Here is a 13,135-nt window from a genome sequence, read left to right as displayed (position 1 = left end):
TAACATCACACTGATTAATGGCATTCAGCTGATGAGAGTTGCAAAATTAGTAATAACTTCATATCAGACATCTACGAAGACGCAGCATTCAAAGAATGATATTATTTCAGATAAACAGCTACGTGGCTGATGATTCCTTGTATGCAAAGCATACATATTTACATCCTTCTGGTTTTGTATCTGACTGCAGAAGTCACTGATGTGTGCTACAGATATGGAAGGTTTTGTTCCAGGATGATTGGGCTAAGTAAAATATTGGGTAAAAAAAGACAGTCTGTTTTAATTTACCACCTTAAAGCCTCACATTAGTCATGAAGTTCAGAGACAATGGTCTCTTCAGATTGCCTATGCAAGTTTATATACCTTCAAATGGTACAATATGTAGATCCATGGTTAACAAAAAGCATACAGCCTGTAATTCAACAGTGGCAAAAAAATTACAAGCACAAAGTTGGGACAGGATTATTGAGGCTGTTAGACTCTTGGAGACTGATCTTATTCCACTGATGTAAAAAAAAAAAAAAAAAATCACACTTCTGTTGACATTGATGGCAGATATTTGACATTTTCGCTAAATAATCTCTGTTGTTGCTTTATAGTTTTAATGATAAAACACGTCAAGCTGCACTGCTTGCCAGCATCAGAGATATGTCTATGTTATCAGCATTAGCTTAGCCTTAATTACTACTGCGTCCACACCATGTAGACAAAGTTATGGCATAAAACCTCCATGTATACTCAGTACAATCAGCAGTACAGCTGCTCACATACCTAAACATCTGTGGCCACAATATCTGAATCTTTACAAACGCTATTTAATTGGGGCACTCTTTATCACACTGCTGCATTCAGCATGTAGCTTTTCTTTTTATTCTAAAGAGCCTTATAGTTGAAACATGTTCCATGTTTGTTTCAATAGCCTAACACCAAGGTACTGGTTTTCCAGATCAAAACCCTAAAGACCTTCAGATCTGTGACTACTTCAATGAAAGGCTCTTCATGTCTGAAGACTGATGCTCGCTCCCCTTGACTGCAGCATGAACCACATTTCATTCCTTCACAGACTTCACTCAAGGAGCAAGGAAAGTAAAGATACATTTAAAAAGGCAATGAAGTGTTAGTGACAGCCATTTCCTTTTCTAGTGAATACTGCCTCAAAAAAAGTTCTACTCAAGACAGATGAAACTGAATAATATATTTTAATATCACTACAAGCTAAGTTTAACCTTTAAATATTAATATTTAGATACTAATGAAATAGAAGTAGGAACACAGACTGACAAGTGTAATATAAGTCAGACTAAATAGCATGGTAAAATTATATGCTACTTTGAAATTCTCATTAGTGCTGATGAGATATACACATATAATCCAGGATCCGAAAATGTATTCCTGAAAATTCAGGTAGGATAAATGATCAGAAAATTTTGCTAAGAGTAATTACTCTTATTTTATAACTTCAGGGGGAAATCTCTGAGAGGAAAAGTCAAATATTTGCACTTATGCATGTAATTAGATTTTTTCCCCCCTTAATTGATCCCTCAATGGTTTTGTTTCCTTAAATATTTTTACCCAGAAGTCAATTTCCACTCCACCAGTGTAGGAAAACCTTAACCTTCACACAGTTCTTCATAGCACTTCAATAGGCTGCTCCTTATTAATCACAGTGTCACTCTCAAATGCACCCTTGATACTGCTTATGCCACTGAAGTGGTCAGAGAATAATAAAAGCTTACATGTTGAAATAGTAAACATTTTTCGCCCCTGAATGCAATAAAGCAAAGTAGAGGTGTGTTTGTGAAGTAGGATCAGTTGCTCCTTCAATACACTGCACAGCTGCCACATCACATCTCTACATCCCTGCTAAAACTGTACTGTTTAATGGAAAGGTAAAACATTAGAAATTGTGCAATGAAATCATTTACAATTCATTTGTTTATCTTTTTTTTTTCAAGGTTTAATTTTCCTGGAAGCAGTAAATAATCAACATTACTACCAGGCTGGCAAATTCGATTTATTGTACCTCCCAATGTCTCTTAGCATCACCTACAGGGCCAGACTTATTCAACATTTATTCAGCATCTTCTTCTGACAAACTAATTCTACAGCACAGCACAAATGCCTCCATTTTTGCAAGTAAATATTTAGAGCATTCAGACACTAGTATAAGTCTCATAGTGACTGACATGCACCTCAACAACATCAGTCAATATAAGAGAATGGCTGGATCAATTCAGAAAACAACTGAAAACATTACAACCACTTGAAGAGGAACAGAACTGTGACCGGGTCTCTTAAGAAACTGATAACAACTAAAATTATTAGTCAGATGTTATGCCTTTAAATATTTCTGGCAGATGATGAACTGCACTCTCAATGTTTAACAAAGCTTTTAGAGGCCTGTATTATGCCGCTGCATAGCAACTGAAACTTCTTATATGCAGGTGAGGTAAATCCCATTGTAGTCATCTGGGAATTGTTGCTGAGGTTTTGTGAAGCAAACATAGTAAACAGCTTCAGTTAATATATTCAGTGTCAGCATATCAAGAAGTTTTGCCATACTAAGAAGCTTTGCATACTGCATGTATCCTTATTCCAAGCCTACATCCAAACACTCATTAACAAATAAATTATTCTCTATGGTAAAGTCCTGGCATACAAATCCAAAATGTTTGTCTTCTAGATATGAAGAACTACTCCACCCACACGCCAGGGAAAGATTAGCGCTCCACTGTAAGAATCAGTTCTCTCCAGTATGTCACAGGCATGAAAGCCCAAGAAAGCAATGGCAAGACCGGAAAGATCATAAACATGCCAGGATTTACTTGACTGTTCAAGATCTGACGCCTGAAAGAAAAAGCTCTGGAAGATACCAGAGGGGTCACATGCACAATGACTTGTGCCAGTAAGACAAGAAATGAGGCTTTTCATTTCTTCTCACTTTTTTTTTGTACAAGAACAGAAACGGTATTCACCAGTAGAATTTAGCTCCAATGTATTAAGAAATCCTGCCATCTTCTGGTTTCTTCAACAATAGCACTCCATAGGAACAAATAAAATAGTTTTAGTTAAAGCTTAGAGCTGATCATAAAGTCACGCTTGCTCTGAACCTTTAAAAGAAAATGTCACTGATAATAAAGGACAGGCAAGTGAAAGCTGGAAAGGCTAATGCATTACGACTACACTGTATAGGTTAAGTCAATGCGCGCAATAATTATAACTACCATAGCTTGACACAGTTTATAAAGGTTTGAACCATAAAAACTCTCATCCTCATAATACAAGTGTTCTCTTATGCAGTATTGACTGTTCTAGCTCCTGTGGAGTTCCAGTCAAAAAGCACAGTACTGTATAATAGACTATGAACTAACTATTCACAATTTCAGGAACATTAAGACTCCTTTTAACAGCTTAGCAATAAGACAGATCAGTATGGTGGGAAAAGCATTACAACAAAGGTATGATGATAGACTGGAACAATAGAATGGGGCTATAAAAGAAGAACGTTGCCCACCTGTAATAGAAGATTCTAATTTTGGAGGAGAAAGCTTCACCAAGAAACCAGAAAAAGATCATTTCCCAGTGAGGGTCAGCCCTTCAATGAGATCTAAGAAAGGCACAGCCAGGCTCCAGCCCTTTGGTTCACACACATGAATTGCCTTCACCCGTGCTCCCAGGGCTAACCAGGTGTTAGATATCCTAATTTTGACAGCTGACCCTGTTTACCATATTTCAGCAGTAAAAACTATACACTTTTGTTTCGTGATCTTTTCTGCATGAGATTGATACTTTCCACATACATCATGATGATTTATATAAAATGAACATGATTATTTTCATGTTGCACTTTAAATTAGCATAAGCAACTTAAGGGTAAACGAGAACAAACCTTCCAAATTAGGCTTTAAAATAGTGCCACTGACAACACCTTAGGATACTGAAGAAATGCCAAGCTTCAGAAAAAAAATAGTAAGATAAATTAATCATTTCAAGTATTGTCTGGAAACGTCACTAAGAACTACACATTATTGCCTTCTGACATCCTCCAGTTTCTGCTTGAAGAAAAAGAACGGAGCTCAAAACATGCTTTGAACTCTCTAGTGAAGTATAGCAAACCCTAAGCAATATCTTTTACAAGACATGCGGTGTTGGAGCACACAATACTTTGCCACCTAATGGAATCTAATTTCCAAAATCCCATATCCCACCTAAAATGCCATGACATCTGTTTGCACAGATGCAAATCTATCATTCCTTTGCAAATGCATCAAAGCTTCCAACCAAAGTTGCAAAATCTTCTTTGCCCTAAGTGTAAGTATAGGTGTCAGCTCACTCCTGCCCAGTTTTTTAATTCACTCTATTTCACTCACAAAAAGCATATTTCAGAAGGATCCAAATAGAATCTAACCACAAAACTATAAATCAGCACAGCGTAGGAAGAACAAATCTTTAGTAATTAATGGTATATTCTGTAGGCACAGTGTAAGGTAGACAGGGAGAAAAATATGGAAATATATTTCCAGAACCTAAACTACACTGACTTGCAGCAAGAAGCTGCTTAAAATTCAGCCTTGACGTGACTTTCCCTAAAGTTTCATACCAAAAGCCTCTCTTGATGAGTGGGGGCGGCTCAGTTTATATTCAAAACACGTCTGATGGAGACTGGATGTGCTGTTACACAGACATCCTCATTATTTAATAAGCCAGTGGCCAGGTTAGACCCAGTCACCTTTTTTGTTTCGTGGTTTCAATGTCACAGCTGTAAGCAGAGCAGTTCAACAGCCCAGCTGGAGGCCACACTTTTCAAACTGTCAAGACTGTGAACTCTGCTGCAAGTGGGGCGCAACGCATCCTGCCCCACAGCAACTACTTGCATTTATGAAACACAGAGAGTTCTGTAGGTAATGAAGTGAGAGATGGGCTAAAACATTAAAAATGTGCTGCGATAAGGTGTCCCGGAGTCCAGGAGGTGTGAGCATCAGCAGCTCTGGTGGCAATGCAGTGTCCTTCAGGGGCTGCCATTCCCTTTTGCTCTCGAACAGGACATGATGAGAGACAGCAGCCTCCAGCTGTGCTGGGGTGGGGTTCAGTCCCAAAACCAAGTTATTTCCAAAGGAGTGGTGATGCAGTGGCACAGCTGCCCAGGGAGGTGGCGGAGTCACCATCTGTGGAGGTGTTCAAGAACCGTGGAGTAATTCCAGGCCGAGCATTACCCAATTCTTAGTAATTCAGATTTCTAAGAGCACTGAAATTCTTGGTTTAAGAAACCCATATATACGTGTATGTATATTCCTGTGCTATTTGCGCCACCTGCTGGCCAAGAGAGATCTAAAGGAGGCTGCGGGAACCAGCCTGGGTGAGGATGAAGAGCCAAGAAAGATGATACAAGTAGGAAAGGCGATCCTGCCCCTCACTGAGCAGAGGAGCAGCTGTGAACAGAGCTCCAACAAGCCGCGCCGCGGAGCCGACACGTTGTACCGCAGCCACCCGGTGTCACGGCCGGGTGGGCCGGCGGCACCCCGCACTGCCTCCGCCGGGACACTCGGGGGCGCCCTCCGGGCAGCGAGGTTCCGGCGCGGCCCGGAAACGTGTCGCTGCGCCGTGGTGCGTCCCCACGTGTGAGTGAGGGAGGCAGGGAGCGGGAGCCGGAATGTCGGTGTCGGTGGCCGCGGGCAACCTGCCCATGCGGCTGCTCCGCAGGAAGATCCACAAGAGGAACCTGAGAGAGCATCATCGTCCCTCTCCTTGCCGTGCACAGGTCAGGCTTCGTTGGCCCCCCCGGAGGAGGACGAGGTGGTGAAGGAGGCGGCGGCCCCAGAGGCGGAGGCAGAGAGAAGCGAGCGGGCAGGCGGCGCCGGGCGCCGAGACGAAGAGGAGGAAGAAGAAGAAGAGGAAAGCTGCTGCTGGCCCCGAGGAAGGTACGTTTGGAACGTACGTTTGGTGCTGTCTGCATCTGAAAGCTCCACAGAAATCTGGTCTCCCCTTCTCCTGATCCCTCCCACCGCATGATATCTGTAGGAATGATTTACAAGGTAAAGAAATCCAGTCTGCAGCTCAGCTTTGGATCACAAACGTATTTCTCGTACCTTTGACTTGTGGAATCAAACTCTATAATCCAGAGATTGGTTATAAAGCAGGTATGTTTATTCCAGCGTTGCGCAGCGCCGGCTGCAAGGGGGATAGCGCCGCCAAAACTTGCAAAATCGTGACACAGATATGGGTGAACCTAATACACAGTCAGTGATTTCCTGGAATTCAGATTCATATTCAATAGTTGTTTAGCATGCAGACCCCCTCTTGTTATCGCCCATCTTATCAGGGAGATGCAACTCCTGTTCTGATAAAACTTCTAATCTCCTCCTCACCAGATGTCTCAGGGAGATCTCGTTCCTTATCTGTATCCTTCCTGCTCCCCAGACCCATTGTCTCTGATCCTTGTTATTCTAACTCCTACATTCCTTTTCCAATCCACGAACTACCTTTAACTATTCCCCTTTAGTCCCCCTTTATTCTAAATTCCAGCAGAGCCTGTGTCTCTCACTTCACCATTCATTCCCCCCTTTTCTTTAATCTAGCAGGATTTTTCTCCTGCTAGATCATTTCTTTTCCGGTGTGTGGCATCTAGCTGTTCTGCTATCCCTTAATTGCACTTTTGTATAATTCATATGTAGTTAATCCAGTCTATGTTCTTGTTGATTGTCACCCACCAAAACAGTGACTCAAATCCTGCAGCAATTTAAGTTCTTGCCTTAAGTTTATCAGGGACACCTCTAGGTACCCCGACTGAATCTATTTATATTGCATCATCAAATGATACCCCTAAACTCCTTTTGGTTCTTCCAGAGACATTCCTTTTTCAAATGCCAGGGTGAATGGTATCACTAATTGAACAAGTGCACAGGTGCCTCCCTAGTTAGATGGTTAAGGTGGACTATAAAATCTTTCCCCCACAGTATCACCAGAGATCTGCCCTGGACATTCCCAGTCTTTAATAATTTCCTGCTGAATCCTCTGTAACATTCACGACCTCACTGCATAAGAAAAAGTTTCCTGTAGGCTTGGTAGCCTTCACACCCTGCCATGAGAGGCAAGCTGTATGGCTATCTACCACTATAGAGAATGCAGGAGGGATCTTGATATCTGTATCAGGCATTGGAGGAAACAAGAAAGAGAGATCTGCAGTCTCTATTTCCCAGTCAGTTTTCTCTTGGTACAAGGTAATCATTCTCTTGGGGTCCTTGGTACATCTTAGCAGAACAGGCAACACCTGAACTAGCTGTTGGATTCTTTCCACACATATCTATCCCAAGGCCAAAAGTGGTATTAAACAAGGTTATCAGCTTTGTTGATTGTTATTGTTAACAGTTGACAATCTGGCTGGACAACTCCAGGTGTATATGTCCAGCCTCGATAGGCGGTTGTCCACCATACATCATTCCATCCACTACAAGAGAGTCCCTTATTCATATCAAAACTATCAGTTGGTCCCTCCCCTGCATTATTGTCAAATTTCACCTTTTCCAGATAATTATCAGGATAACAAATGGGATACACTGTTACAGTAGTGAAACTTCTTGTTACAGCATGGTAAACTTTTTGTGAGCATTAATTCTAGATAGGTTATAATACTCTCCCACTTACATATACAATTTATTTTCCTGTTCGAGGAAAAGTTAGAGGTTAGTTAAAATAATCATTATTTCCTTCTAATTCTTACCTTTAAAGGTTCTTCTGTGGCAACAGCTTCCCACACCTTAGGGCTAGTGGATGCCTTTACCCAAGTGTAGTGAGTCCATCCTTTCTCAGCCATCCTCACAGCTGTTTCAGTCTGTTTCAGTAGTTAGAAGTACTTGGAATGGTCCTTCCCAGTCAGGTTGCAGCTTTGTCTCCTTCCCGGTCTGTATCAGGATCCAGTCCCTGGATCTTAGTAAAGTCCATCTTTGAAGTTAAACTGCATTCCAGTGTAATAACCTTCTGCAAATAAAATTTAAACAGATGTACTGGTTAATAACATGAAACATTGCAGTTTGTTATTTTGATTTTCCACTTGCAGGTAGCAGTTAGAAATTATGTAAAGAATATATATATATTTATTACATATTATATATATATTATGTTTATGTATATTAAATTTATATTTCTATATGTCTATATAAATACACATACACACACACATATATATATAAATTACATTTTTATGTTTGAAATGTTTTCTTTGTTGTAAAAAAATACGAACTATGTCAAACCTATACTGTGTGTTCCAATCCTGGGTTTTTATTTGTGTATTTTTTGTTTGGCTTGTTGTTGTTTTTTTTTTAAAAGATTCATGTTTTTGTATATTTCCCATATAAATATAAACCTGCTTTGGAAATTTTGGGGGTTCAGGGCAAGTGGTAAAGAATACACCACAGCATTGATGTGAAAACTGATGGTCTTTCAGACGTAATCCATTCAGGTGGGACTAAAACTGTGGTGTAATTGCAGCCATTTGTTTAAAATTCGTACATTACATCCAGCTTCACTAACTTTCAAGGAAAATAATTATGTTAAGAAACCAACATTTTCCATTACAGCTGATCTTGCATACTAAAATTATGTTGATCTCAACATACAGAAATGGACTGCTGCTTTTAAACTGTTTGAAGAAGCAAAGGAAATTTCATCTTAAAATCCGTACACGGAAATAATTTAAAGCTTCATGAATTACGCATTTCCTTAATTAGTTTCATCTCTTTCTTAAATAAGTTGTAACATCAAAGATGCCAAAGGGTAATGTAAGCTACAATAACATTCAACAGAACTTAATCTTGACGTTATGTTCTAATAATTTATTCAAATTAACTGTATTCTTCTGTATTTATATTTTCAGTATTTATTATGAATGATATGGAATTTGATGTATTTATTGTGGCTTATTACTGCAGCGTATATATTACAGAAGTGAGCATTTTTAAGTCTTAACATTAGTTCTTTTTGTTCACTAGTGGCACTCGTATTGGCTGTATTATACATTGTACAATATATATTGTCCATTTGTTTGCAATGAAGTAAAACAGGTTTCTACGTTACATCATGGCTGCCAGTGCATTGTGCATCTTATTTCTGCTAAGCAGCCACCAGACATTCCTCTCTTGTCTAGCACAGTCAGGATTAGCACTGCACCTCCTTCCCAGGGCTGCAGAGACCCTCAAGAAGCTCTGTGAAATTTCTAGCATTTCTCCCATACCTCACAGCCTGATAATATAAGAAGAAACTGTTTCAGCTGTGGGGGTGTGTTTTGTATTTTATATAGTTTTAAGACTTAGCGTATAAATGCTAAAGGAATCCACACAAATGGTTTGTTTGGTATTTCTGTTTGCCCTTCTGCAACACTAATACTCACACTTTGGCGAGTGGAAGAAACTGGATGATTCTTCTGCAGACACCACGATGAATTTAATCGCTCTGCTTTGAAGTTAATGAAAGAATTGTGAACAGTTGTTGGGGGGGGAAAGAAGCAACAGCTCCCTCTGGTGGTCGATTTGCAGAAATGTCAACGGCTCTAATGGCCCTGTAACCATACTAGTAAATAGTGGGACAACTGTTCTATTATTCTGACAGCTGCTGATCAATATTGCTTCATTATGGAAATAATTAACAATACGGTTCTGTGCCATCTTTTATTTCGGATACTTAAAATCACGCTCTACGTTTGTGAAAGGTAAGTTGACAGTAAGTGCAGTGACACATGGCATAGAGCTGAATGATTTGTATTTGGAAAAATTGATAAAGATTAGTTGTCCTCTGTTCTATATCATTAAAAAAAAATATTTTCACTGGATTTAATGTAGCATTTGGTTTAAATTTATTAGGAGTTATATGGAAGAGAATAGATGAGCATCTGTTATCAGGCTGCTTTTGGTACTGCCACAAACTATGGATAATGGTGTTCCAGGGCTTGCTAAGGCATACCGGCATAAAAAAAACAACCTTGGAGAACAAAAAAATAGTGTTCTAATTTAAGACATTAGGATGCCAGTTCAGAAACAGAAAGGCTTAACTCTTAGATTCAGCTGTACACTGTTTTATTAATAATACTCTCACAGTTCTGTACTCACGTTTACGTAGACTGGCAGACAATCCTGAGGGTATATTGAGCTGGCAAAGTCCCAGTGCAGGTAACAGTGCTGTGTCCAGGCGGAGTCACAAAGGATTGGGTCAGCAGGACTTTATGTTGGTGAGAGAGCAGAAGCTACTTTGAGTCACCCACCCTCAGAGCACATCTGGGATCTGCTTCATCCTTCCAGGAGTAAGCCTGAGCTGCCTGTGCCTCAAATCAAGCCTTCTTCAACAGCTATGGCTCCACTCCTATCAGACAGCACAGTGAGATGGAGATTAACGCTAGTTTTTCTGGTCCATTTGTGGAGCCTACAAAGCCAGCTGATTGATGTACAAGTTTTTACATATTGCATATGTAACAATATTTAATTTCCTCTCCCCATGGGAAGAGCAAAACATAACACTACTGCTGAAAGTATTTTAAATTAAAGCAAAGGCAGTAAATGAGCCAGAGGACTCCCTGTGACAAACTGATTTTCAATGTGCCATTTGTATGAGGACCGTTGTCTCGTTTTTCAGAACTCCTGATATTTTATTTGGCTCTTAGGAACATAGTGCAGCATTTTTATTTTTATTTTTTTAAAGGTCATTTTAATTTATTAGATTAGGAGACAGTAAAGGCTTATGCTTTAGATGTTTCAGTGTATACAGTGACCATGAAATTTGCAGGACAAATGAAGGAACAAAACTACATGTTTTCAATAGGCAGTAGTAGTAGGTTATTTGTTTTGAATTTTTTGGTCAAAAAATGGGCTTCTGGAACAAGGAGGACCTGATAGCAAGGGGAATGAAGCACAAGGGAAAGCACAGCTGATGTTAAGCTATTTAAGGTATAGTGAGTGATGAAGCACCCCAGATTGTATTCACTACAAATTATTGCTCCATTTAAAGACTGTTCTGCAATATGTAACAATTATTTACTGGTTCCTAATAATAAAATGGGATTTAGCTTGCATAAGCTTTTGTTCATATGGCTCTGCTTTATATGAGCACTACTCAAAGCACTATGTAGGCAAACCACATTTTTATTTCTACATTTATACGTAACTAACTGGTTTGAGTGCTACAAGCTGTGGATAATGGCAAACCAGCATTTGTGGAATAGATCTTTCACAAGGAATACTGGAAATCACCATGCAAAAATCACGTCCAGTTCTATTTCTTTGGGCATTTCCCCTCAAAATATCTGAAACAGACACTGGAACTGCACATTACCTTCCTTCCCTTCATGTCAAATTTGCAGGCCAACCCTATCAGTCTTTGCATGGCTCCATTTTTTTCAAGTTCCTTCTCCAAGCTGCTGCCAACAACCGAGACTGCTTCTGCTTTAGCTCATACAGCTCAGACCTGGCAGTCCCAGCAAACCCACAGAAACTAAGTTTTGTTCCAAAGCCAGCAAAAACATTTCAGGTCCACACTTTAACCACAGGCCTTGAATAAGTCAATAGATGGCCTTGAGCTCTTTATTTCCAGTTACCTACACAGGGAGGTAGTAACCATGAGCCACCCTGATATTCCCTACATAACAGTGACTTCTTTTTGCCTAGAAACGGGAGGATAATTAAGAAGCAGCAATGTCCAGTTAAGAATTGCGAAGTTAAAGAGACTGTCAGGAGGAAAAAAGAAGGTAGCGGGAAACTTACCTTCGGGAGTACTGCATGATTCTCATTCCTCCCCTGTATAGTTACCAACAGGGTCTTAGTTTCAGCTGGGATGGAATTATTTTCCTCAGTGTCTGGTGTGATGCTGTTCTGGTTCTAGAAAAAAAAACACTGTTGATAACACACCAATATTTATAATCGCTGCTAAGCAGCATTATATAGAGCCAAGGCAGTTCTCAGTCAGGGGCCCAAGGAGCTGGGAGGAACAGAATTAGGACAGCTGACTTAAACTGACCAAAGGGATATTCTGTATCTTATAACATCAACAGGAAGCCGCGTGTGTGTATAATAAGGATATAATATCCTTATTTCTTTTCTCTATCTTGGTAAATAGTTATATATCAACCCACAGGTTCTGCTTCTTTTTTTTTTTTTTTTTTTAAATCTCTCAAATCCCATTGGGGAGTGGGTGAAGGACTCTGTGGTGCTGAGCCACCTACTGGGTTAAATCATAACAAACAGTCTAACAACATAGTAGCAGCAGTTTGTGCTGCTACTTTTGAGTTGTGCTGCTTTCCTACAGGCACAGAATTCATCAGTTTAAAGAAGGGAGACTGTTGTTAAGTCACTCTCTTTTTTGACCTGATATATTTCTACCTTTTAGACTGAATGGATCATTCCAAAGCCCACTAAGTCCCAATGGATTTCATTTTCCCAAGATTATGGCTATCCTGCCTCAATCGAGTAGGCAGCAGTTGGTATCTTCCACAGTTAGTCAGACTTACCGTCAAACAAACCAGTGAGTGACTAAGGGTTCTGTTTGGAGTGTCTAGCCTAGAGATAATAGCTTAAAAGTGGAAATTTAATGCTAATAACACAGGAAAGTGAATCCATTCACATTCACCAAGACTTCACATACTATTGTGCTATTGAAACGGATGATGTTCGTATTTGAAGTTCTTGTTTGAAGAATTAAGAAGACATATTGAAAAGATTATATGTTCCTTCCTTGGAATTTTTGAGAGCAAGTGCAAACATAAATGAGACCTGTAAACAAGAAGTTCAAAGGACTGGCTATGGTTCTGACAGTCCAGCCATTGAATTTGAGCTCCTAGACCTCAGTCTGGTATTTTTATCTTATATATTATATAACACTAATTCTCAAAATGTGAGAAGTAATGCTCAGAATTTCCTTCAGTTTTGTATACTTCACTGTTGTAATTAAATATATTTTAAGAAAATGTTTACAACAAAATATAAAGCACAGAAAAATCAGCACCACATACCATATTTTCCTCAAGAAAAAGATGCAGTAAGTTATACCAATGAGAGCATCTGCTTCTGACCCCTGAAAAAAGAAAGGGAAAGTTTAACTTTTCAGGAAAGACTGAAGATTAGTGTTGAAGGTGGGCAGAGATAATGCACAATTACACATA

At 39.6% G+C, this 13,135-nt stretch overlaps 1 protein-coding gene across 9 annotated transcripts in view; it reads right to left on the bottom strand.

The window, feature by feature from the left end:
* Nucleotides 1-13,135, bottom strand: part of GALNT3 (polypeptide N-acetylgalactosaminyltransferase 3) — a 193,486-nt gene that overhangs the window by 159,098 nt on the left and 21,253 nt on the right. For all 9 annotated transcript variants that reach the window (XM_032445903.1, XM_032445904.1, XM_032445908.1 and 6 more), the window contains 4 exons: nucleotides 12,986-13,047; nucleotides 11,742-11,855; nucleotides 10,098-10,347; nucleotides 7,718-7,974 (listed from right to left, as the gene is read on the bottom strand). Coding sequence is in view for 2 of the 9 variants with exons in the window: in XM_032445904.1 (XP_032301795.1) it covers nucleotide 11,855; nucleotides 12,986-13,047 (63 nt within the window). In the remaining 7 variants the exon portion in view is untranslated. The remainder of the gene's footprint in view (nucleotides 1-7,717; nucleotides 7,975-10,097; nucleotides 10,348-11,741; nucleotides 11,856-12,985; nucleotides 13,048-13,135) is intronic.

The sequence above is a fragment of the Coturnix japonica genome, chromosome 7 (assembly GCF_001577835.2).
Source record: "Coturnix japonica isolate 7356 chromosome 7, Coturnix japonica 2.1, whole genome shotgun sequence".
Lineage (NCBI taxonomy): Eukaryota > Metazoa > Chordata > Aves > Galliformes > Phasianidae > Coturnix > Coturnix japonica.
This window is presented reverse-complemented; position numbering and strand designations above follow the sequence as displayed.